This window comes from Marmota flaviventris, chromosome 7 (genome assembly GCF_047511675.1).
Source record: "Marmota flaviventris isolate mMarFla1 chromosome 7, mMarFla1.hap1, whole genome shotgun sequence".
Taxonomy (NCBI): Eukaryota; Metazoa; Chordata; class Mammalia; order Rodentia; family Sciuridae; genus Marmota; species Marmota flaviventris.
Window position 1 is genome coordinate 142341776 of NC_092504.1, and position 24435 is coordinate 142366210.

The following is a 24435-nucleotide window of genomic DNA, read 5'->3' on the forward strand; positions in this document are numbered from 1 at the left end:
TAGCACTTCACTCACATCACGACACTGGACCAAAATGCTCTGCTGCCCGGGAGTCGTGGCCACATCCCAATATCTGTGGGGTGAGAGGTAGGGTCGCCCTCATCGTTGCCCCACAAGGTCCTATGACGTACCTCAAAAGAACACAGCCTGGAGCCCAGAAGGCAGTGTATTTTCAAAGTGATGAAGGCTGAACCTGCCAGCCAAGTGCCCTATGGCCAGTGACTGTCCTTCCCAGAGCACTCGCGTGGCAGTGGCTGAGAGGCCCCACCACACCCTCCGCACCGCACTAGCTCACTGCTCTCTCTAGACATCGTCTGCCCCCACGCCCACTAAGGCCGCTAGCTGAAAACAAACACAACAAAGCAAAGAACACAAGCAAAACTAATAACAAAGCCCAACAAAAGAGCCCCAAATCAAAGAACCAACCCGAATCTGCAACCAACCCACCAACCCACCAAACCACCAAACGCGCTAACTATGGGAGTCCCACAGGTCACTGCCTAGAGCTCCCTGTGCTTGAGGACAAGGTCCCAGCCTCGTCCTGGTCTTATATCCCCACTGGCTCAAGGGCCTCAGATTTGCTCTTGGTGAGATCACAGCAAGGAGTGGTCCACTCGTGCCCAGGTGGTGCCCACAGTGGTGTCTCCCCGTCAGGCCTCCAGGACTTTTGCCACATTCCGAATTCAGAGAAGTAGGCTCTGCAGAACGTGGTTGCTCAGTGCCATATGGACACTTGCAATTTAAGCCTATATGAGGCTCCAGCAGCTTTTGATTTGCGAGTACAAAAATGTATCGCCTTTGCCTTGGAGAGACCCCATCCTTGTCCTCCAAGCTCTTCAACGCCTGTCCTTCCAACCTGGATTGATCTGTGTCACAAGCATGGTAGCACTTCACTCACATCACGACACTGGACCAAAATGCTCTGCTGCCCGGGAGTCGTGGCCACATCCCAATGTCTGTGGGGTGAGAGGTAGGGTCTCCCTCATCGTTGCCCCACAAGGTCCTATGACGTACCTCAAAAGAACACAGCCTGGAGCCCAGAAGGCAGTGTATTTTCAAAGTGATGAAGGCTGAACCTGCCAGCCAAGTGCCCTATGGCCAGTGACTGTCCTTCCCAGAGCACTCGCGTGGCAGTGGCTGAGAGGCCCCACCACACCCTCCGCACTGCACTAGCTCACTGCTCTCTCTAGACATCCTCTGCCCCCACGCCCACTAAGGCCGCTAGCTGAAAACAAACACAACAAAGCAAAGAACACAAGCAAAACTAATAACAAAGCCCAACAAAAGAGCCCCAAATCAAAGAACCAACCCAAATCTGCAACCAACCCACCAACCCACCAAACCACCAAACGCGCTAACTATGGGAGTCCCACAGGTCACTGCCTAGAGCTCCCTGTGCTTATGGACAAGTTCCCGGCCTCGGCCGGGCCTTATATCCCCGCTGGCTCAAGGGCCTCAGATTTGCTCTTGGTGAGATCACAGCAAGGAGTGGTCCACTCGTGCCCAGGTGGTGCCCACAGTGGTGTCTCCCCGTCAGGCCTCCAGGACTTTTGCCACATTCCGAATTCAGAGAAGTAGGCTCTGCAGAACGTGGTTGCTCAGTGCCATATGGACACTTGCAATTTAAGCCTATATGAGGCTCCAGCAGCTTTTGATTTGCGAGTACAAAAATGTATCGCCTTTGCCTTGGAGAGACCCCATCCTTGTCCTCCAAGCTCTTCAACGCCTGTCCTTCCAACCTGGATTGATCTGTGTCACAAGCATGGTAGCACTTCACTCACATCACGACACTGGACCAAAATGCTCTGCTGCCCGGGAGTCGTGGCCACATCCCAATGTCTGTGGGGTGAGAGGTAGGGTCTCCCTCATCGTTGCCCCACAAGGTCCTATGACGTACCTCAAAAGAACACAGCCTGGAGCCCAGAAGGCAGTGTATTTTCAAAGTGATGAAGGCTGAACCTGCCAGCCAAGTGCCCTATGGCCAGTGACTGTCCTTCCCAGAGCACTCGCGTGGCAGTGGCTGAGAGGCCCCACCACACCCTCCGCACCGCACTAGCTCACTGCTCTCTCTAGACATCTTCTGCCCCCACGCCCACTAAGGCCGCTAGCTGAAAACAAACACAACAAAGCAAAGAACACAAGCAAAACTAATAACAAAGCCCAACAAAAGAGCCCCAAATCAAAGAACCAACCCGAATCTGCAACCAACCCACCAACCCACCAAACCACCAAACGCGCTAACTATGGGAGTCCCACAGGTCACTGCCTAGAGCTCCCTGTGCTTATGGACAAGTTCCCGGCCTCGGCCGGGCCTTATATCCCCGCTGGCTCAAGGGCCTCAGATTTGCTCTTGGTGAGATCACAGCAAGGAGTGGTCCACTCGTGCCCAGGTGGTGCCCACAGTGGTGTCTCCCCGTCAGGCCTCCAGGACTTTTGCCACATTCCGAATTCAGAGAAGTAGGCTCTGCAGAACGTGGTTGCTCAGTGCCATATGGACACTTGCAATTTAAGCCTATATGAGGCTCCAGCAGCTTTTGATTTGCGAGTACAAAAATGTATCGCCTTTGCCTTGGAGAGACCCCATCCTTGTCCTCCAAGCTCTTCAACGCCTGTCCTTCCAACCTGGATTGATCTGTGTCACAAGCATGGTAGCACTTCACTCACATCACGACACTGGACCAAAATGCTCTGCTGCCCGGGAGTCGTGGCCACATCCCAATGTCTGTGGGGTGAGAGGTAGGGTCGCCCTCATCGTTGCCCCACAAGGTCCTATGACGTACCTCAAAAGAACACAGCCTGGAGCCCAGAAGGCAGTGTATTTTCAAAGTGATGAAGGCTGAACCTGCCAGCCAAGTGCCCTATGGCCAGTGACTGTCCTTCCCAGAGCACTCGCGTGGCAGTGGCTGAGAGGCCCCACCACACCCTCCGCACCGCACTAGCTCACTGCTCTCTCTAGACATCGTCTGCCCCCACGCCCACTAAGGCCGCTAGCTGAAAACAAACACAACAAAGCAAAGAACACAAGCAAAACTAATAACAAAGCCCAACAAAAGAGCCCCAAATCAAAGAACCAACCCGAATCTGCAACCAACCCACCAACCCACCAAACCACCAAACGCGCTAACTATGGGAGTCCCACAGGTCACTGCCTAGAGCTCCCTGTGCTTATGGACAAGTTCCCGGCCTCGGCCGGGCCTTATATCCCCGCTGGCTCAAGGGCCTCAGATTTGCTCTTGGTGAGATCACAGCAAGGAGTGGTCCACTCGTGCCCAGGTGGTGCCCACAGTGGTGTCTCCCCGTCAGGCCTCCAGGACTTTTGCCACATTCCGAATTCAGAGAAGTAGGCTCTGCAGAACGTGGTTGCTCAGTGCCATATGGACACTTGCAATTTAAGCCTATATGAGGCTCCAGCAGCTTTTGATTTGCGAGTACAAAAATGTATCGCCTTTGCCTTGGAGAGACCCCATCCTTGTCCTCCAAGCTCTTCAACGCCTGTCCTTCCAACCTGGATTGATCTGTGTCACAAGCATGGTAGCACTTCACTCACATCACGACACTGGACCAAAATGCTCTGCTGCCCGGGAGTCGTGGCCACATCCCAATGTCTGTGGGGTGAGAGGTAGGGTCGCCCTCATCGTTGCCCCACAAGGTCCTATGACGTACCTCAAAAGAACACAGCCTGGAGCCCAGAAGGTAGTGTATTTTCAAAGTGATGAAGGCTGAACCTGCCAGCCAAGTGCCCTATGGCCAGTGACTGTCCTTCCCAGAGCACTCGCGTGGCAGTGGCTGAGAGGCCCCACCACACCCTCCGCACCGCACTAGCTCACTGCTCTCTCTAGACATCGTCTGCCCCCACGCCCACTAAGGCCGCTAGCTGAAAACAAACACAACAAAGCAAAGAACACAAGCAAAACTAATAACAAAGCCCAACAAAAGAGCCCCAAATCAAAGAACCAACCCGAATCTGCAACCAAACCACCAACCCACCAAACCACCAAACGCGCTAACTATGGGAGTCCCACAGGTCACTGCCTAGTGCTCCCTGTGCTTATGGACAAGTTCCCGGCCTCGGCCGGGCCTTATATCCCCGCTGGCTCAAGGGCCTCAGATTTGCTCTTGGTGAGATCACAGCAAGGAGTGGTCCACTCGTGCCCAGGTGGTGCCCACAGTGGTGTCTCCCCGTCAGGCCTCCAGGACTTTTGCCACATTCCGAATTCAGAGAAGTAGGCTCTGCAGAACGTGGTTGCTCAGTGCCATATGGACACTTGCAATTTAAGCCTATATGAGGCTCCAGCAGCTTTTGATTTGCGAGTACAAAAATGTATCGCCTTTGCCTTGGAGAGACCCCATCCTTGTCCTCCAAGCTCTTCAACGCCTGTCCTTCCAACCTGGATTGATCTGTGTCACAAGCATGGTAGCACTTCACTCACATCACGACACTGGACCAAAATGCTCTGCTGCCCGGGAGTCGTGGCCACATCCCAATGTCTGTGGGGTGAGAGGTAGGGTCGCCCTCATCGTTGCCCCACAAGGTCCTATGACGTACCTCAAAAGAACACAGCCTGGAGCCCAGAAGGCAGTGTATTTTCAAAGTGATGAAGGCTGAACCTGCCAGCCAAGTGCCCTATGGCCAGTGACTGTCCTTCCCAGAGCACTCGCGTGGCAGTGGCTGAGAGGCCCCACCACACCCTCCGCACCGCACTAGCTCACTGCTCTCTCTAGACATCCTCTGCCCCCACGCCCACTAAGGCCGCTAGCTGAAAACAAACACAACAAAGCAAAGAACACAAGCAAAACTAATAACAAAGCCCAACAAAAGAGCCCCAAATCAAAGAACCAACCCGAATCTGCAACCAACCCACCAACCCACCAAACCACCAAACGCGCTAACTATGGGAGTCCCACAGGTCACTGCCTAGAGCTCCCTGTGCTTGAGGACAAGGTCCCAGCCTCGTCCTGGTCTTATATCCCCACTGGCTCAAGGGCCTCAGATTTGCTCTTGGTGAGATCACAGCAAGGAGTGGTCCACTCGTGCCCAGGTGGTGCCCACAGTGGTGTCTCCCCGTCAGGCCTCCAGGACTTTTGCCACATTCCGAATTCAGAGAAGTAGGCTCTGCAGAACGTGGTTGCTCAGTGCCATATGGACACTTGCAATTTAAGCCTATATGAGGCTCCAGCAGCTTTTGATTTGCGAGTACAAAAATGTATCGCCTTTGCCTTGGAGAGACCCCATCCTTGTCCTCCAAGCTCTTCAACGCCTGTCCTTCCAACCTGGATTGATCTGTGTCACAAGCATGGTAGCACTTCACTCACATCACGACACTGGACCAAAATGCTCTGCTGCCCGGGAGTCGTGGCCACATCCCAATGTCTGTGGGGTGAGAGGTAGGGTCTCCCTCATCGTTGCCCCACAAGGTCCTATGACGTACCTCAAAAGAACACAGCCTGGAGCCCAGAAGGCAGTGTATTTTCAAAGTGATGAAGGCTGAACCTGCCAGCCAAGTGCCCTATGGCCAGTGACTGTCCTTCCCAGAGCACTCGCGTGGCAGTGGCTGAGAGGCCCCACCACACCCTCCGCACTGCACTAGCTCACTGCTCTCTCTAGACATCCTCTGCCCCCACGCCCACTAAGGCCGCTAGCTGAAAACAAACACAACAAAGCAAAGAACACAAGCAAAACTAATAACAAAGCCCAACAAAAGAGCCCCAAATCAAAGAACCAACCCAAATCTGCAACCAACCCACCAACCCACCAAACCACCAAACGCGCTAACTATGGGAGTCCCACAGGTCACTGCCTAGAGCTCCCTGTGCTTATGGACAAGTTCCCGGCCTCGGCCGGGCCTTATATCCCCGCTGGCTCAAGGGCCTCAGATTTGCTCTTGGTGAGATCACAGCAAGGAGTGGTCCACTCGTGCCCAGGTGGTGCCCACAGTGGTGTCTCCCCGTCAGGCCTCCAGGACTTTTGCCACATTCCGCATTCAGAGAAGTAGGCTCTGCAGAACGTGGTTGCTCAGTGCCATATGGACACTTGCAATTTAAGCCTATATGAGGCTCCAGCAGCTTTTGATTTGCGAGTACAAAAATGTATCGCCTTTGCCTTGGAGAGACCCCATCCTTGTCCTCCAAGCTCTTCAACGCCTGTCCTTCCAACCTGGATTGATCTGTGTCACAAGCATGGTAGCACTTCACTCACATCACGACACTGGACCAAAATGCTGTGCTGCCCGGGAGTCGTGGCCACATCCCAATATCTGTGGGGTGAGAGGTAGGGTCGCCCTCATCGTTGCCCCACAAGGTCCTATGACGTACCTCAAAAGAACACAGCCTGGAGCCCAGAAGGTAGTGTATTTTCAAAGTGATGAAGGCTGAACCTGCCAGCCAAGTGCCCTATGGCCAGTGACTGTCCTTCCCAGAGCACTCGCGTGGCAGTGGCTGAGAGGCCCCACCACACCCTCCGCACCGCACTAGCTCACTGCTCTCTCTAGACATCGTCTGCCCCCACGCCCACTAAGGCCGCTAGCTGAAAACAAACACAACAAAGCAAAGAACACAAGCAAAACTAATAACAAAGCCCAACAAAAGAGCCCCAAATCAAAGAACCAACCCGAATCTGCAACCAACCCACCAACCCACCAAACCACCAAACGCGCTAACTATGGGAGTCCCACAGGTCACTGCCTAGAGCTCCCTGTGCTTATGGACAAGTTCCCGGCCTCGGCCGGGCCTTATATCCCCGCTGGCTCAAGGGCCTCAGATTTGCTCTTGGTGAGATCACAGCAAGGAGTGGTCCACTCGTGCCCAGGTGGTGCCCACAGTGGTGTCTCCCCGTCAGGCCTCCAGGACTTTTGCCACATTCCGAATTCAGAGAAGTAGGCTCTGCAGAACGTGGTTGCTCAGTGCCATATGGACACTTGCAATTTAAGCCTATATGAGGCTCCAGCAGCTTTTGATTTGCGAGTACAAAAATGTATCGCCTTTGCCTTGGAGAGACCCCATCCTTGTCCTCCAAGCTCTTCAACGCCTGTCCTTCCAACCTGGATTGATCTGTGTCACAAGCATGGTAGCACTTCACTCACATCACGACACTGGACCAAAATGCTGTGCTGCCCGGGAGTCGTGGCCACATCCCAATGTCTGTGGGGTCTGAGGTAGGGTCTCCCTCATCGTTGCCCCACAAGGTCCTATGACGTACCTCATAAGAACACAGCCTGGAGCCCAGAAGGCAGTGTATTTTCAAAGTGATGAAGGCTGAACCTGCCAGCCAAGTGCCCTATGGCCAGTGACTGTCCTTCCCAGAGCACTCGCGTGGCAGTGGCTGAGAGGCCCCACCACACCCTCCGCACCGCACTAGCTCACTGCTCTCTCTAGACATCGTCTGCCCCCACGCCCACTAAGGCCGCTAGCTGAAAACAAACACAACAAAGCAAAGAACACAAGCAAAACTAATAACAAAGCCCAACAAAAGAGCCCCAAATCAAAGAACCAACCCGAATCTGCAACCAACCCACCAACCCACCAAACCACCAAACGCGCTAACTATGGGAGTCCCACAGGTCACTGCCTAGAGCTCCCTGTGCTTATGGACAAGTTCCCGGCCTCGGCCGGGCCTTATATCCCCGCTGGCTCAAGGGCCTCAGATTTGCTCTTGGTGAGATCACAGCAAGGAGTGGTCCACTCGTGCCCAGGTGGTGCCCACAGTGGTGTCTCCCCGTCAGGCCTCCAGGACTTTTGCCACATTCCGAATTCAGAGAAGTAGGCTCTGCAGAACGTGGTTGCTCAGTGCCATATGGACACTTGCAATTTAAGCCTATATGAGGCTCCAGCAGCTTTTGATTTGCGAGTACAAAAATGTATCGCCTTTGCCTTGGAGAGACCCCATCCTTGTCCTCCAAGCTCTTCAACGCCTGTCCTTCCAACCTGGATTGATCTGTGTCACAAGCATGGTAGCACTTCACTCACATCACGACACTGGACCAAAATGCTGTGCTGCCCGGGAGTCGTGGCCACATCCCAATGTCTGTGGGGTCTGAGGTAGGGTCTCCCTCATCGTTGCCCCACAAGGTCCTATGACGTACCTCATAAGAACACAGCCTGGAGCCCAGAAGGCAGTGTATTTTCAAAGTGATGAAGGCTGAACCTGCCAGCCAAGTGCCCTATGGCCAGTGACTGTCCTTCCCAGAGCACTCGCGTGGCAGTGGCTGAGAGGCCCCACCACACCCTCCGCACCGCACTAGCTCACTGCTCTCTCTAGACATCGTCTGCCCCCACGCCCACTAAGGCCGCTAGCTGAAAACAAACACAACAAAGCAAAGAACACAAGCAAAACTAATAACAAAGCCCAACAAAAGAGCCCCAAATCAAAGAACCAACCCAAATCTGCAACCAACCCACCAACCCACCAAACCACCAAACGCGCTAACTATGGGAGTCCCAGAGGTCACGCCTAGAGCTTCCTGTGCTGGTGGACAAGCTCCGACCTCGGCCGGGCCTTATATCTCGGCTGGCTCAAGTGCCTCACATTTGCTATGGAGACATCCCAGACGCCTCGATCCCTTCATGCTTCTCCATCCAAAGGGCCTGGGCTGTATCATTTGGAACCCCAGAAACAGACTTCTCCCAACTCAGAGATCTGAGGAGGCCACTGTTGAGGCCCCAGGAGACGAGAGTCTAGATGTCTCGCTTTTGCCTTCAGCGGGGTGCAGTGTTGCTGTGTCCCCACTCTACACCATGAAAGGGCCGAACTCATCCCTTCATGTCCTGTCCATTCTCCCTTTTGTTCTTTCTGTGGTCAGAGTCACGGAGACAGGACGTCACACAGGTTTGGCAAGTGCTCTACTTTTGAGTTACTTTCCTAGCACTTTCTCTTTATTTTGGCAAAGGATCTCCCTAAGTTGCCTAGACTGGTCTTGAACTTGTAATCCTCTTCATCCTCCCACAAACAATTAGTGGAGGCAGATACGTCTATGCCCATGGAAATATGTGTGTTGGTGTGTGCACGCATGCGTGCCCTATTTACACATGTGTGGAGTGGGAAGTAGGACCTGGCCTGTGCCCTGCTAGACAAGGTCTGGCAGGACGATGCACGTCCCCTTCGGAAGGCACCCCTCCTGAAGGCCCTCCTGTCCACATTGCTGCTTTAGCATGGAAGCTTCAGTAGCACTTTTGGAGGGACAAATTCTTAAACAAGAGGCAAGGAACGAGGTCATCCTTGTGCCACGAGATGAGTCCCTCCTCATAATGAACTGAAGACCTTAGGCAGGGACTCAGAGATGGGTGAGCACACAGAAGTCTGGACATGCCCATTTCTGGCAATTCTAAAAGCAGGAATTACTTTTCTTGTCTACATGGAGGGACTAATTTTGAAAAAAAACTCAATGAAGAGAATGTGGTAGTGAACACTGCCATCAGGGCACAGGTGACATCAAAGACAGCACCGCTGCACCTGCTTGGCCCTGCGGCCTCTCAGCTGGGTGCTGGCCTGGGAGTCCCCTGGTGGTGAAGACTCTGGAGGCTTGGAGTCAGTAGGTCTGTCGGTTGAGGTGTGTCCTCCTCACATGGGAGCCACTCTGCTTTGGTCACCGTGCCTGTTTGGGGCCTGCGTGCAGCAACAGAGCCTTCTGAAACAGTCGGCCGTCTTCTTGACTAGGCCTCACCAGCCGCTGGGGAGCTCACGCATTCAGCCATGGGTCTCAGTCCCAGCAGGGTGTTGCTCAGAGGGATGGGGCCTGGGAGGAGTCACTCTCTGCCTCTTGTCCACTGCTGCTTGGCCAGCAGCTGGGCAGTGGGTCTGCATGGCTGTGATTGAGGGCGCTGGCCAGCAGGCTGCATAGGGAAATGGCAGGCAGGCTGGCTCTTCTGCTGCCCCCAGCCCCAGTGGCTTTGGGTCCTCATGTGGCTGCTTCTCTTGCCCCCTGAGGGGCCAGTGTGAAGGGCAGACCTGGTGGTGCTCCTCCTTGGGCCCTGAATAAAGGTATGAGGGATTGAGGGGTGCAGAAGGCCTCCGCCTCCAGCCACCCATGCTTCCTTGGACCTTGAGCCCACCCCTGCCCCTGGGGTTTTCTGGTAGCGCAGCATGAGGTAGGTTGACATGGCTTTGTCAAATTGTCTGGTTGATACTGACACCCAGTTCCCCTGTAGCCGTAACCCAGGTCCAGCATGGCCAGGATGATGGAAGTGCCCAGGATTGGGGGGAGTAGCTCAGCGGGGGACTCCGCGAGCATTCCCCACGCTGCTTCATGCACTGGTGCCTCAGGATCTGCTCTAGCGTGGGCCTATGTGAGGGCTCCACGGTCAGCATCTGCGAGATGAGGCTTCTCACCTAGGCTGACAGGTGGCTGGGTACTCCTGCCTTCCTGTAGCTTTTGACCTGTGCAAAGGTAATTCCAGTAACTGGGAGTCACCTATGAGCATGAGATATAAGAGGATACCCAGGCTCCAGATGTCCACTGTGGTGCCATAGTACACCCTACACGGATACAGCTCTGGGGCCCAGTAGGCAACAATGCTGCAGAACACGTCCAGCATCTGTCCAGCCATGAACCTTCAGGCTAGGCCAAAGTCACAGTGCTTGATGCTTCCTTCAGCTCCAGAAGGACAGTGTCTGCCTTTAAGTCCCAGTGCTTGATGCCCTGCACTTGGCAGTAGCCCATGGCACTGGCCACCTGCCTGAACACCCTGATGACCTCATTCTCCTGAAGTCCCACAGCCTCTGGGATGTGCCACTGCAGCTGACCCCCAGCCTCATGCTCCCTCTCCATGTGGGCTGAGCCAGGGGTGTTGATGATTTCCAAATCTTGGACCACGTGGGGTGCTCCATACTCTTCATGATGTCTACTCAGACATGGAAAAGGGCACGCCATCCTGCTCCACCTTCCTCGGGGCTTTCATGGCAACACTGTCCCTGTCAGTATGTGTTGGGCCATGGCCAAGCTGTGCTGCCCCATGACCCACAAGATCTCAAACCAGCCTATGAATGCATCTTCCAAGGAGGAGCTGGCCAAGAGGCTCTGCCACACCCTTCAACTCATGCCTTCAAGCCCCTTGTACTCTCGCCTTCTTTCTTTCTTCTGTTAATAGTTACGGAGACCAGGACGTCGCACATGTTAGGCAAGTGAGTGCTCTACTTCTGAGTTACTTTCCTAGCACTTTCTATTTTATTTTGGCAAAGGATCTTGCTAAGGTTGCCTAGGCAGGTCTTGAACTGGCAATCCCCCTGCCTCATCCTCCCAACCAATAAGAAGTGAAGGCAGATAGCACCATGCCCATTGTTATACGAGTGTCTCTGTGTGTGTGTGTGTGTGTGCACACTCGTGCACATGTTCACACAAGCATGGGGTGGAGAGTGGAGACTGTGCCTTGTTACCTGCTAGACAGTGACCGGCCCTGAGGAGCACATCTGGTCCAGGAAGGCAGAGCCTCAGGACCTTACCCACTCCTGGTGGCCCTCTTAATACTGCTGAATTGGCATTGACGTTTCAAAAACACTTTTGAAAGGACATACTCTTCAAACCACAGCACAGGGAAACAGAAGACAAAGGACTTGGTCACCCCTGTACCTGCCCTCCACAAGAGGAGTCCCTCATGATGAACTGAATGACCTGAGGCATGGACTCAGATAGGGGTGAAGACAGAAAGGTCTCTGCACATGCAAACTCATGACAATTGTAAAAGTTGGAGTTACTTTTGTTGTATGCCTGTAAGATATTAATTAAAAGAATCTGTAATACTGAACACACTGTGCATACACAGGTGGCTTTGTGACCTCAGCAATCATGGGGATGGGGCCAGGGCTGCAGAGGACCAGCTCTGGTATATTTTTGAAGTGAGGATTTATATCAGACTCATCTCTTTCACACGTTAAATGGAAACCCTGTGGGAATCACAAAAAAAGGGCCAGAGTGCACACCCCAAGGTAAAAGGATGGGAATTCAAAGGTTTTACTCCAAAACTTGCTAGGCACAACAGCTCCTCCCAGTCACCCCTCCACTCCTCCAGGCTGGGATCTCTGGCTATAAATTCTCCCATGGTGCCTCCTGCCCGACCACCTAGTGTGTCTGCCTCAGTGCTGGCACCACTTGGAAACTCAAGGTGGCTGAAAGGCCCATCCCTGGGTCAGGACTCTCACAGAGATGACCCGTGTCACTGTTCAAGAGAAAGCATCACCTTTGCAAGACTGAACCCCATGCATGGTACATTCAGATGATGGAGCAAGTAGCAGCCCCTAAGCCGCTCTGGGGGAGGCACCCACTGCTCCACCCCGACTGCCCTTGTGGCCTGTGACACAGGGCTTCTTTGTGCCATCGGGGTGTCTCCACAGGATGAACTCGAGCTTATGGCTCTTCCTGTCCATGGTTCCTTTCTGAAAGTGGCGACCAGGCACCATCAGTGTCAGGTCATGCACAAGGTCCGCCTTTCTGCCCTGGACAGCTCAGGGTCTTGTCCCATTGGAACACTCTGAGTCTCATGTTGCTGTTGGGGGACCTCAGTAGCGTCTGAATCAGTACTCCCTTATGAATTCCTACTACAACATTAGTAGTACCTGCTCTTCCAAGGCTGCAAGGAGGAGGCCAAAGTATGCAATACGATCATCGATGGAGCACAAATTCATTATAAGATCTGCGAGAAACGGAAATGGAACAAGAACTTATTTGAAAGCATCTTTACCTTTAGAAATGAGGAGAGAAGAGCAGGACAAGGGCAGGTGTCCCAGGAGAGTCCCTGAGGTCTGTTCTGGGTGGGGCAGAGGTGCCCCCAGGTGTCCAGGAGGCTTTGGGTGTCCCTCCTGGAATCTGGGAGGAGGAGGTGGCCACAACAGGTTGCACTTCTCCCCCCAGTAGCTTGTTCTCATGGGTGAGACCCTGTGTGATCTGAAGGAGGACACAGATAAGTGAGGGAGCCAGTCCCCCACCGCATGGTGCCCAGACGGACCTAAATCCCTTGGCACTTCACAAATGAGTTTGGTGCTGATTTGTCCTTGGAAATGATACCAGTCAAAGCACGTGTGAAATCAAAGGTGGCTCTGCCCTGCCTACTTGGCTTTGCTGGCATCTCAACCGTGTGCTATTGAGGGAGCCACTCTGGGAGGAGTCAGTGTAAGTGGTACGTGCCCTGCTTCCCTGGATCTACTCTGGCATCTGGGGCCTGCACACAGCAACATATCCATGTAGGACAGTCAGCTCTCTTTCTGGCCACTTCCCTCCAGCTCCTGGTGGCGTCACTGGTACAGGCAGGGGTCTTAGTCTTACAGGGGGCTGCTCAGTGGAGTGGGAGCTTCGTTCCAATGCCTGGGCCTGGGAGACTCACTCTGCCTTCTGCCCACTTCTGCTGGGCCTGCAGGTGGGCAGAGGGACCACAAGATTGGGATTGGGGTCACTAGCTGGCAGGCCGCACAGAGGGAATGGCAGGCAGGCTGGCTCTTCTGCCGCTCCTCTGCCCTGACTGCTTCTGCTGCTCATGTGGCCTCTGCTTGTGGGGTGAGAGGGACCAGAAGCAAAGGGTAGGCCTTCTGGCACTCTGCCTTGGGCCCCCAGTGAATCTGGGAGTGGTGGAGGGGGTAGGCAATGCCCCACATCTGGCCGCCCAGGCTTCAGCTAGACCTTGCAGCTCACTTTCTGGTTTTTCTGGTAGCACAGCTTCAGGTAGGTCACCATAGCCTCAGTGAATTTTCACACTGTCACATTTCCCCACAAAGTCCCATCACAGTGCTCATGAGAACCAAGTGCACCTTTGAGATGGGTGTCACCAACAGGAGCATCGCTCCTTACCTGCTTACTGCCCTCTAAGCTGGTGTGTATTTGGGGGTTTGAGGGGCTTATGTGTTTCTGTGGTCTGATTCCATAGAAGCCAGAGTGAGGCTTATGTGGTTCCTGAGTATCCTCCATCATTGAGGTTGTACAAGGGGATACCCTCTCACTCTCCAGTAGCACTCTGCCTGGTGACAGGAGACCACAAACCTCTCGAACAGAGGGGCTAACCAGTCTGTCCCACAATACTCCACCCCTAGGTTCTCTCATTAAAAATCTCAACATCGTACACCTCTAATCTGACCTCAAAAGCAATGCCTCATTAGGCTGAGTACCCAGATCTGGCCACAGTACCAATTAGAGAGTCTGCATTGATGGCCCAAGTTTGGAACCTTTGATTTAAAAAGCCGCCAAGATTGGGAAAATTTCCTCCAACAAAATGGCAAACAGTTCCCTACCTCCAAACTTTCTTTTACCTTTGTTCAAAGCCCTCATTATTCCAGTCCTTCTCTGTTCTACAACTTATTCTTGCTGACTCAAAACTCTCTTCCTCATTCAACGTCCCCCCAAATAGTGGGTGAACACCCTCCTTACAGACCTCAGGGTCCCTCTGCTCACTCATCCCATCCCCTCTTCGAGTCCCACACCCTCCTCTTTGCACCTCCTCTTGCACAGTGTAAAACCCTTCCAATGTAACACGTATTCCTTCTCTGGGAGATGGCTGAGGGACAGTCCAGGTTCACTTTCTCTTTTCTATGACAGATATATCCCAAATTGAGGACAGATTAGGACTATTTTCTGAAAATCCTACTACAAAGGCTATTACCAAATATACCACCCTAGACCTCAATACTCCCACTGGTACTCTCTTTCTCCATGTCCTTTTATCAGCGGATCTGCACCTGATATCTGTAAAAAACTTACACCATTAGAAAAGTGTCCCAAGACTCCTTTAGCAGCAACTTCTAGATGCTGCTTTCAAAGTCGTTAACAATTGGGAAAACGAGACCAAAAAGTGAGAAAAAAAGCATCTTAAAGCCAGTGGGAGGACGAGGCCCGCATGCTGTTCGGGCAGGTGGCCAGCGCCGTGGGCTACTGCCACGCGCAGGGCATCGCGCACCGGGACGTGAAGGCGGACAACGTGCTGCTGGATGCCACGGGCCGCGCCAAGCTGTGCGACTTCGGCCTGGCCTGCAGGTTCAGGGCCGGAGAGAAGCTGGGCCTGCTCTGCGGCACCGTGGCCTACTGGGCCCCGGAGCTGCACCGGCGAGAGCCCTACGACGGCCCCGCGGTGGACGTCTGGAGCCTGGGTGTCCTCCTGATCCTCATGCTCACGGGCAGCGTCCCGTTCACCGGGGCCAGCTATGCGGAGGCCAAGGAGCAGGTGCTGCAGGCCAGGTACCACCTCCCGTTCCACCTGTCCGACGAGGCGCAGAGCCTGGTGTCCTGGATGCTGACCCTGGAGCCCGCGCACAGGCCCACGCTCCAGCAGATCCTGGGGCACCCGTGGCTGAGCCAGGATGGGGAACGCTGCCCGAGTCCTCCCGCCGAGCTGCTCCCCAAGCGCCCGGACACCTCCATCCTGCTGGCCATGCTGGACCTGGGCTACGGGCTGCAGGAGACCTGGGTGTCGGTGGCGACGCGCCAGTTCAACCAGGCCATGGCCACCTACCTCCTGCTGGGCCACCAGAAAACCCAGGGGGCGGGCTGCCAGGTGCGGCTGCAGATGCCTGGGCGGCCACAGGTGGGCCCTTGCCCGTCCCTGTCCATCCCCTCCAGCTTGACTCTGGGCCCAAGGTGGGGCGTCAGCAGACCGGCCATGCGCTCCTGGGCCCTCTCGGCCTGTGAGCAGCAGCAGCAGCAGCAGGAGCAGCAGCAGCAGCCTGAGGAGCTCAAGCCTTCAGGGCAGGTGGGCAGCAGGAGAGCCAGCCTGCCCGCCATCATGCTGTGCAGCCTGTCGGCCAGCGTCCCTGCTCCCGGCCCCACGGCCCCTCTGCCGGGGTCCTCCCAGGCCCTGGCACCGGATCCAAGCTCCTCCTCCACCGCGCAACCCCCTGCTGGCTCCAGGACCCTGGCCTGACCCGTGACACGGCCAGGGGATGGAGGGGAGTGGTCCGGAGGATGGCCACCTGTCTGGCGAGGCTGTGCTGCTGCGTGCAGGCCCCCAGGACTGGCTCCAGGCGCTCCAACAGAGTGGCTCCCGCAGCTGGAGGGCCCGCGCCACCACCAGCACCACCACCCAGGGACCCCCCGGGACCTGCCCCCACCAGAGGTCAGGCCCTCAGAAGATTCTTCAAAAACAGAGTGGCTCCCTGGCCAGCACCCAGCTGAGACGCCCACGGAGCCAAGTAGGTGGAGCGGTGATGCCTTGGGTCTCACGCGTGCCTTGATGAGTGTCATCTCCAAAGGATGAATGGACATCCTCTGCCCTTGGGGGGTGCCACCAGGGTTGGGTCCACCTGGGCACCACAGGGTGGGCGACTCTGACTCCTAGCCCCTCTCATTGTCCACAGACAGGTGGCCCGGGTTCTACCTCACGAGGGCCAGCTGCTGGAGCGAGAAGTGCAACCTGCCCTGGCCGCCGCCTCCCGGACCCCTCAGGCAGGAGGACACCCGAAGACACCCGGACACCAGTGGGCCCCTGCGCCCCACCCGGATCCCACCTCAGGGACTTCTCCTTGGACACGTGCCCCGCCCTGCTCTCCTCTGCTCTCTCTCCCACCCTCTGGGGCAGAGATGCTTCCCAATAAGCTCTTCATCCATTCCCGCGTCCCACGGATCTTGGAATAAATTGGGTGCTCCGTGGGGATCAGCTGTTGCGTTCCTTGGCCGCCTCCTGGCAACAGTGGGAGAGTGGGTGGTGGTGTCACAGTGGGGAAGGTGTAAGGGAGCAGTGACAGGGAGCCCTCCGGAGGTCCCCAAGGGCAACACGTGACCCAGAGTGGTCCCAGGGGAGGAGGCTGGGTGGGGGGCAGAAAGGCAGACCTTGTGCCTGGCCTGACACTGATGGTGCCCGGTCACCACTTTGGGAAGGGACAGAGGAGCCACAAGGCCAAGCCCATCCTGGGGGTATACCCAGAGTGGCACGAGGAGGCACCGTGTCGCAGGCCCCGGGGGCAGTCAGGGTAGAGCTGTGGGTGCCTCCCCCAGAGTGGCTTGGGGGCTGCCGCTTGGTCCCTCCTCTGAATGTCCCTGCCAGAGGCTGGCTCTTGCCCTGGTGAAGCTTTAACCTCTCTAGGCCTTCGGCTGCACGGGACAGTCCCTGTGAGCGTCCTGACCCAGGGTCGGGCCCTTCAGCCTGCCACCCTGAGCTCCCCAGGGCTGCTGAGCAGGGAGCAGGACCACCTATGGGTGGGGGAGCTGGGGCGCAGGTGTGGGCAGGGGAGGGTGTGTGGCCAGAGCCCCCAGCCCCCAGGAGTGCAGGGCTGGCTGGGAGGAGCCGTTTTCCGGGTCTAGTGTTTGGAGTGAACCTTTCAATTCCCATCCCTTGGACACGGGTTGTGGGCTCTGCCCCCCTTTCTTTGTGATCCCCGCGGGGTTTCCATTTGACGTGGGTCAGAGATCCCAGTCTGATGTGAATGGAGGGCAGCCTCACTTCCATCCTGTACTAGATGCGGACCCCACCCCCTCCCCCTGGGTCTCTGATGTCACAGAGCCACCCGTGTGTTCCTGGTGGTTTGGTACCGCAGACACTCCACTGAGTCTTCTGAATCGGTCCCTTCCCCGTGGACAAGAAAAGTGAGGCCAGCTTTTGTACTTGCCAGGAACAGACCTTTCCAGAGACCCCTGTGTCTTCACCCATCTCTGAGTCCCTGCCTAAGGTCGTTCAGTCCACCACCAGGGACTCCTCTCCTGAAGGGCAGGTGCAGGGGAGAACGAGTCCCTTGCCTTTGGTTTCCCAGGGCCATGCTTTGAGGAGTTTGTTTCTCCAAAAGTGCTGCTGAAACTCCCCTCCCTTTGAGGGTGTGGTGTTGTGGTCCTTCAGGAGGGTGAGGCCCTGGGGCCCTGGCTCCCCAAGGGGATGTGGGCCTCAGGGCTGGACCTCCTCTGGCAGGCAACTAGGCCTTGGTTCTACCCTCTGCACCACACTTGGTCGCGTTTGGTCTCAGGTGTGCTCATGCACACAGACACACACATACACACAGACACACACATACACACACACACACACACAGAAACACACAGAGACAGACACAGAGACATGTCACGGTGGGCAAGGTGGTGACTGCCTTTCTACTTGTGGGTTGGGGAGGCCGAGCAGGGGCATTGCCAGTTCAAGACCTGCCTAGGCAAGTGTGTGAGATCCTTCCTCAAAGACAGTAGAAAGGGCTGGGAAAGTGGATCAGGAGTCGAGCGCTGGCCCCCGGGGTGTGGGCTGCCAGGTGGGGCCGCAGATGCGTGGGCAGCCACAGGTGGGGCCTTGTCGTCCCTGTCCGTCCCCTCCAGCTTGGCTCTGGGCCCAAGGTGGGGCGTCAACACGCCCGCCATTCACTCCTGGCCCCTCTCGTCCTGTGAGCAGCAGCAGCAGCAGCAGCCTGAGGAGCACAAGCCTTCAGGGAAGGTCTCCATAACTATGACCAAGGAGGAAAGAAGGGAAGAGAGCGGGAAAGGGATTGAAGGGGTGATCCCAGTCCTCGGCCTTTCAGCCATGTGGTGTGGTACACGGCAACAAGGTCCCTCGCCGGAAGGAGAGAGCGAGACCTCCCTAGACACCCGGCCTCCTGGTGCCTGAAACGTGGACGCCTCAGGTCCCAGAGGGGGGAGCGGTCAGTCTGGGAGGTTCCAAAGGAGCCAGCCCAGGCTCTATGGACAGGGCAGCGGAAGGGACCGGGGCATCAGGGACGCCTCCGTCTCTCTGCACCCCAGGAAGGGCACCTGCTGGCCCTAGGGTTCTTGGCTGGCATTATCGGCCTTCATCCCTGGAAGGCGACCCACCCTCTCTCTCTCCTGTGGGCTGCAGGCAGGGTTCTGGCGAGTGACCTGATAGGACCTTGTGGGGCAATGATGAGGCAGGCGCCTGACCTGGCCCCCACACCCCACAGAGGTCGGGAATGTGGCCCTGGATCTCAGGGGGCAGAGCGACCCGCACCAGCGTCCTGGCGTGAGGGGACTGCTACCACGCTCTGGACACCAGTCTGTCCGAGTTGGAGGAGACGGGCGCTGAATGGCTCCAGAGGACCTGGGGTGGGGTCTTCACGGGGCGAAAGCCACGACAGAGTTGTGTACTGGCGAGGCACGGGCCCCGGGGCCTGGTCCAGCTCCTCCTTTCTCAGCAAGGAGAGGTCGGGTTCCCAAACACACGGGAGCACCGAGGTTCCACAGACCCTCCTTGTTCTGACCAGGAAGGTGGCCAAGGTCCCGGAGGCCCGAGTGGGAGATGCCACCGTGGGCCACCCCCAGGTGTGAGTGGGCCACTCCTGGCTGTGACCTCACAGGGGCCAGCATTGTGAGGCCCTTGAGCCAGCGGGGATATAAGGCCGGGACGAGGCTGGCACCTTGTCCACAAGCACAGGAAGCTCTAGGCAGTGACCTGTGGGACTCCCATAGTTAGCGCGTTTGGTGGTTGGTGGTTTGGTGGTTCTGGTTGCGGTCTCGGGTTGGTTCTTTGATTTGGGGCTTTCTGTTGGGCTTTGTTGTGTTAGTTTTGCTTGTGTTCTTTGCTTTGTTTGTTGTGTTTGTTTTTAGCTAGCGGGCTTAGTGGGCGTGGGGCGGAGGATGTCTAGAGAGAGCAGTGAGCGTAGTGTGGTGCGGAGGGTGTGTCGGGACCTCGCGGCCTGCTCCTCCTTGGAGGAAGCCCTCACGGGCCGCTATGAGCCCCTGGGGGTCGTCGGGCAGGGCAGCTTTGCCAAGGTCTTCCTGGCCCGACACATCCTGACGGGGACGAAGGTGGCCGTGAAAGTCCTGCGGAAGGGGGCGGGGGCCACCTTGTCCTGGGTCTTGTCGGAGCTGGACATCATGAAGGGCTTGGAGCACCCGCACGTGGTGCAGCTGCTGGAGATCGTGGAGACCCCCGGCACTGCCTACGTGGTGATGGAGGACATGGCTCGGGGCCAGCTGGGCCAGCACATCCCGGAGGTCGTGGGCCTGTGGGAGGACGAGGCCTGCATGCTGTTCGGGCAGGTGGCCAGCGCCGTGGGCTACTGCCACGCGCAGGGCATCGCGCACCGGGACGTGAAGGCGGACAACGTGCTGCTGGATGCCGCGGGCCGCGCCAAGCTGTGCGACTTCGGCCTGGCCTGCAGGTTCAGGGCCGGAGAGAAGCTGGGCCTGCTCTGCGGCACCGTGGCCTACTGGGCCCCGGAGCTGCACCGGGGAGAGCCCTACGACGGCCCCGCGGTGGACGTCTGGAGCCTGGGTGTCCTCCTGATCCTCATGCTCACGGGCAGCGTCCCGTTCACCGGGGCCAGCTATGAGCAGGCCAAGGAGCAGGTGCTGCAGGCCAGGTACCACCTCCCGTTCCACCTGTCCGACGAGGCGCAGAGCCTGGTGTCCTGGATGCTGACCCTGGAGCCCGCGCACAGGCCCACGCTCCAGCAGATCCTGGGGCACCCGTGGCTGAGCCAGGATGGGGAACGCTGCCCGAGTCCTCCCGCCGAGCTGCTCCCCAGGCGCCCGGACACCTCCATCCTGCTGGCCATGCTGGACCTGGGCTACGGGCTGCAGGAGACCTGGGTGTCGGTGGCGACGCGCCAGTTCAACCAGGCCATGGCCACCTACCTCCTGCTGGGCCACCAGAAAACCCGGGGGGCGGGCTGCCAGGTGCGGCTGCAGATGCCTGGGCGGCCACAGGTGGGCCCTTGCCCGTCCCTGTGCATCCCCTCCAGCTTGACTCTGGGCCCAAGGTGGGGCGTCAGCAGACCGGCCATGCGCTCCTGGCCCCTCTCGGCCTGTGAGCAGCAGCAGCAGCAGCAGGAGCAGCAGCAGCAGCCTGAGGAGCTCAAGCCTTCAGGGCAGGTGGGCAGCAGGAGAGCCAGCCTGCCCGCCATCATGCTGTGCAGCCTGTCGGCCAGCGTCCCTGCTCCCGGCCCCACGGCCCCTCTGCCGGGGTCCTCCCAGGCCCTGGCACCGGATCCAAGCTCCTCCTCCACCGCGCAACCCCATGCTGGCTCCAGGACCCCTGGCCTGACCCGTGACACCGCCAGGGGATGGAGGGAAGTGGTCCGGAGGATGGCCACCTGTCTGGCGAGGCTGTGCTGCTGCGTGCAGGCCCCCAGGACTGGCTCCGGACGCTCCAACAGAGTGGCTCCCGCAGCTGGAGGGCCCGCGCCACCACCAGCACCACCACCCAGGGACCCCCCGGGACCTGCCCCCACCAGAGGTCAGGCCCTCAGAAGATTCTTCAAAAACAGAGTGGCTCCCTGGCCAGCGCCCAGCTGAGACGCCCACGGAGCCAAGTAGGTGGAGCGGTGCTGCCTTGGGTCTCACGCGTGCCTTGATGAGTGTCATCTCCAAAGGATGAATGGACACCCTCTGCCCTTGGGGGGTGCCACCAGGGTTAGGTCCACCTGGGCACCACAGGGTGGGCGACTCTGACTCCTAGCCCCTCTCATTGTCCACAGACAGGTGGCCCGGGTTCTACCTCACGAGGGCCAGCTGCTGGAGCGAGAAGTGCAACCTGCCCTGGCCGCCGCCTCCCGGACCCCTCAGGCAGGAGGACACCCGAAGACACCCGGACACCAGTGGGCCCCTGCGCCCCACCCGGATCCCACCTCAGGGACTTCTCCTTGGACACGTGCCCCGCCCTGCTCTCCTCTGCTCTCTCTCCCACCCTCTGGGGCAGAGATGCTTCCCAATAAGCTCTTCATCCATTCCCGCGTCCCACGGATCTTGGAATAAATTGGGTGCTCCGTGGGGATCAGCTGTTGCGTTCCTTGGCCGCCTCCTGGCAACAGTGGGAGAGTGGGTGGTGGTGTCACAGTGGGGAAGGTGTAAGGGAGCAGTGACAGGGAGCCCTCCGGAGGTCCCCAAGGGCAACACGTGACCTGACCCAGAGTGGTCCCAGGGGAGGAGGCTGGGTGGGGGGCAGAAAGGCAGACCTTGTGCCTGGCCTGACACTGATGGTGCCCGGTCACCACTTTGGGAAGGGACAGAGGAGCCACAAGGCCAAGCCCATCCTGGGGGTATACCCAGAGTGGCACGAGGAGGCACCGTGTCGCAGGCCCCGGGGGCAGTCAGGGTAGAGCTGTGGGTGCCTCCCCCAGAGTGGCTTGGGGGCTGCCGCTTGGTCCCTCCTCTGAATGTCCCTGCCAGAGGCTGGCTCTTGCCCTGGTGAAGCTTTATCCTCTCTAGTTCTTCGGCTGCACGGGACAGTCCCTGTGAGCATCCTGACCCAGGGACGGGCCCTTCAGCCTGCCACCCTGAGCTCCCCAGGGCTGCTGAGCAGGGAGCATGACCACCTATGGGTGGGGGAGCTGGGGCGCAGGTGTGGGCAGGGGAGGGTGTGTGGCCAGAGCCCCCAGCCCCCAGGAGTGCAGGGCTGGCTGGGAGGAGCCGTTTTCCGGGTCTAGTGTTTGGAGTGAAGCGTTTCAATCCTGTAGTAGATGTGGATGTTATGTGGTCCCCACCCCTTATCCCTGGGTGGCTGATGTCACAGAGTCACCTTGTATTTGAGGTGTGATGGGTACACAGATGGTTCATGAGTATTTCTTTATGAATTAGTCTCTTACATGTGGAGATGATAAGTCAATTATGTTTTATACTTTGCAGGGACAGTAACTGTTGGTCCTTTGAAGACAGGCCTTTGAATACTCCTCTGGGCTCTTAACCTTCTTCCCCTCTAGAACACGAATATCCTTTGAGATAGGAGAGGTGGAGATCCCATATACTCAGGAGGAGAAAACCAAAATTTTTGTTCTCAAGTAAGAAAAATATTCTTAAAAGTCATAAACCAGACCCAAGGAAAATACAACTTTTCTTTTAAAATGAAGACTGACATACTTGTGAGTTTAGTGGTGGGTATCTGCATCTTGGCCAAGAACCCCCACCCAGGACCAAAGGGCGCTCTGGGATCCCCACAGTTACTCCCTGGAAATCACTCTCACCACGTCCACTTGGTGCTGGATCCCTGTGTGTGAACGTCTTCTTCAGATAGTGTGTCATGGTCTCCTGGTTGAGGATTCACTTTGACCTTTTTTCTTTGGTCAGTGTTCTCTGGGCAATGAGAGAGGACCTCAGCTCTCCAGGAGGGCACTGCCTGGAGTGGCAGCAGCGTGAGGCTTCCCCACTAGAGGGCGCAGGCAGCTGCCCTGAGCCAGGTGACTGTCTTCAAGAAAGGCTGGGGCTGCAATTGGCCTGACCCACTGGGGGAAAATGAGAAGAAATGGGACTTTTCTGCAGCCTGGTTCCTTGATTAAGTTGCGACCAAAACCTTACGAGTAGTATTCAAAACGTGCCCATTGAATTATCATGCAAAAATAGATCATTTGAAAGTTTTTTAAAATAAGATTTTCCCACTTCTAATCCAATTTGGTGTTTTCCTATGATTATAAGAAGTCGGAGCTGAATTATTTCCTATAAAAGTGACTTAAGGGGGCTGGGGTTGTGGCTCAGCAGTAGAGTGCTTGCCTAGCACGTGCGAGGCCCTGGATTCAATCCTCAGCACCACATATAAATAATAAATAATAAAATAAAGGTATTGTGTCAACTATAACTAAAAAATATTAAAAATAAAAAGTGACTTAAGAGATTCACCCACGGGTTTAACAGTGGCTACTTCTGAGGCAGTGACTCGAGAGACGGTAAGCTGTTCACTGTTATTCAGCACACCTCTGTGTTATTAGAATTTATAAGAACACCCAGTTTTTAATTTAAGGAAAAAGAAGTTAAAGAATCAGTTACAAGCTGTGTGCATGTGCACACCCGTGACCCCAGCACTCAGGAGGCTGAGGCAGGAGGACTCAGGAACTTTATGAGACCCAGTCTCAAAATATAAAAAACAGGTGGGCAATGTGATTCATTGGTAGAGCACCCTGTGTTAAATCCTCCAAAAAAAAGGGAAAAAGTTTGTTTTAGCTTATGCAAATATGAACCCCAAAGTTACAAACTGTCGTTTCACATTTTGCAGAAGGTATGTGAAAGCCTCCTTTTAATGCTTGAGTTTTTTTCTTGATGTTGCATTTCTGAGGTTGATTTACAGTGATACATGTCTTGCAGTTCCTTCATTTCAACTGTGGAACAGAATTCTATGTGAATAATGTGAATAAAACACTTTTTTCTAGAAGTGGGGACTGAACCCACCAGGTGTATCCCAGCCCGTCTGTTGGTGTTTTGTGACTGTGTTGCACTGAGTTGCCCAGGCAGGCCTAGGACTTGCCTCCTCTGGCCCAGCTGGGGTGCCTACAGCTTTATGGACGCTGGATCCCCCTAGTCCTCCCCGACCCCGGGTATCATTTTATTGTTTCCTATCTTCAAGGTTCAAGAACCTCATCTTCCTTTTGCCCAGTTCCTCTTCATGCCAACCTCAGGGTCGAGGCCCCTGATGCACTTGCATGTAAATGAGACAGAGATGATGCCTTCTGTCCAGTCATGTGGACAGATGGGCTGTCCGAGGGGGCTGGACATGTTTGTACGCCAGACATGCGCTGTCCCCTGGAAAGTCTTATTTATCAGGTGACTTTTATTCAGGGGGCTCCCTGCAGCTCGCTCACACTGCCCTGGAGTGCCCAGCACAGCCAGCAGCCAAGCCTGTGCT

The 24435-nt window shown here is 56.3% G+C and overlaps 2 protein-coding genes and 1 long non-coding RNA gene across 3 annotated transcripts; all 3 read left to right on the top strand.

The window, feature by feature from the left end:
* Positions 1–14805: 14805 nt before the first annotated feature.
* On the top strand, positions 14806–15825 carry LOC139706382 (sperm motility kinase Z-like). The gene has a single exon (XM_071614033.1). The coding sequence runs from the start codon at positions 14806–14808 to the stop codon at positions 15823–15825; it is 1020 nt and encodes a 339-aa protein (XP_071470134.1).
* A 42-nt stretch (positions 15826–15867) lies between these two features.
* LOC139706546 (uncharacterized) lies at positions 15868–16552 on the top strand. Its single transcript, XR_011708165.1, has 2 exons — positions 15868–16093; positions 16259–16552. It is a non-coding gene; the product is annotated as an uncharacterized lncRNA (long non-coding RNA).
* A 2908-nt stretch (positions 16553–19460) lies between these two features.
* Positions 19461–21598, top strand: LOC139706383 (sperm motility kinase 2B-like). Its single transcript, XM_071614034.1, has 2 exons — positions 19461–21139; positions 21305–21598. Exon 1 carries the CDS (start codon positions 19461–19463, stop codon positions 21120–21122), a length of 1662 nt encoding a protein of 553 aa, XP_071470135.1. The 3' UTR covers positions 21123–21139; positions 21305–21598.
* Positions 21599–24435: the final 2837 nt, after the last annotated feature.

Excerpts from the sequence above, each read along its gene's own strand:
- LOC139706382 (XM_071614033.1), top strand. The coding sequence starts at position 14,806 with ATGCTGTTCGGGCAGGTGGCCAGCGCCGTGGGCTACTGCCACGCGCAG.
- LOC139706383 (XM_071614034.1), top strand. The coding sequence starts at position 19,461 with ATGTCTAGAGAGAGCAGTGAGCGTAGTGTGGTGCGGAGGGTGTGTCGG.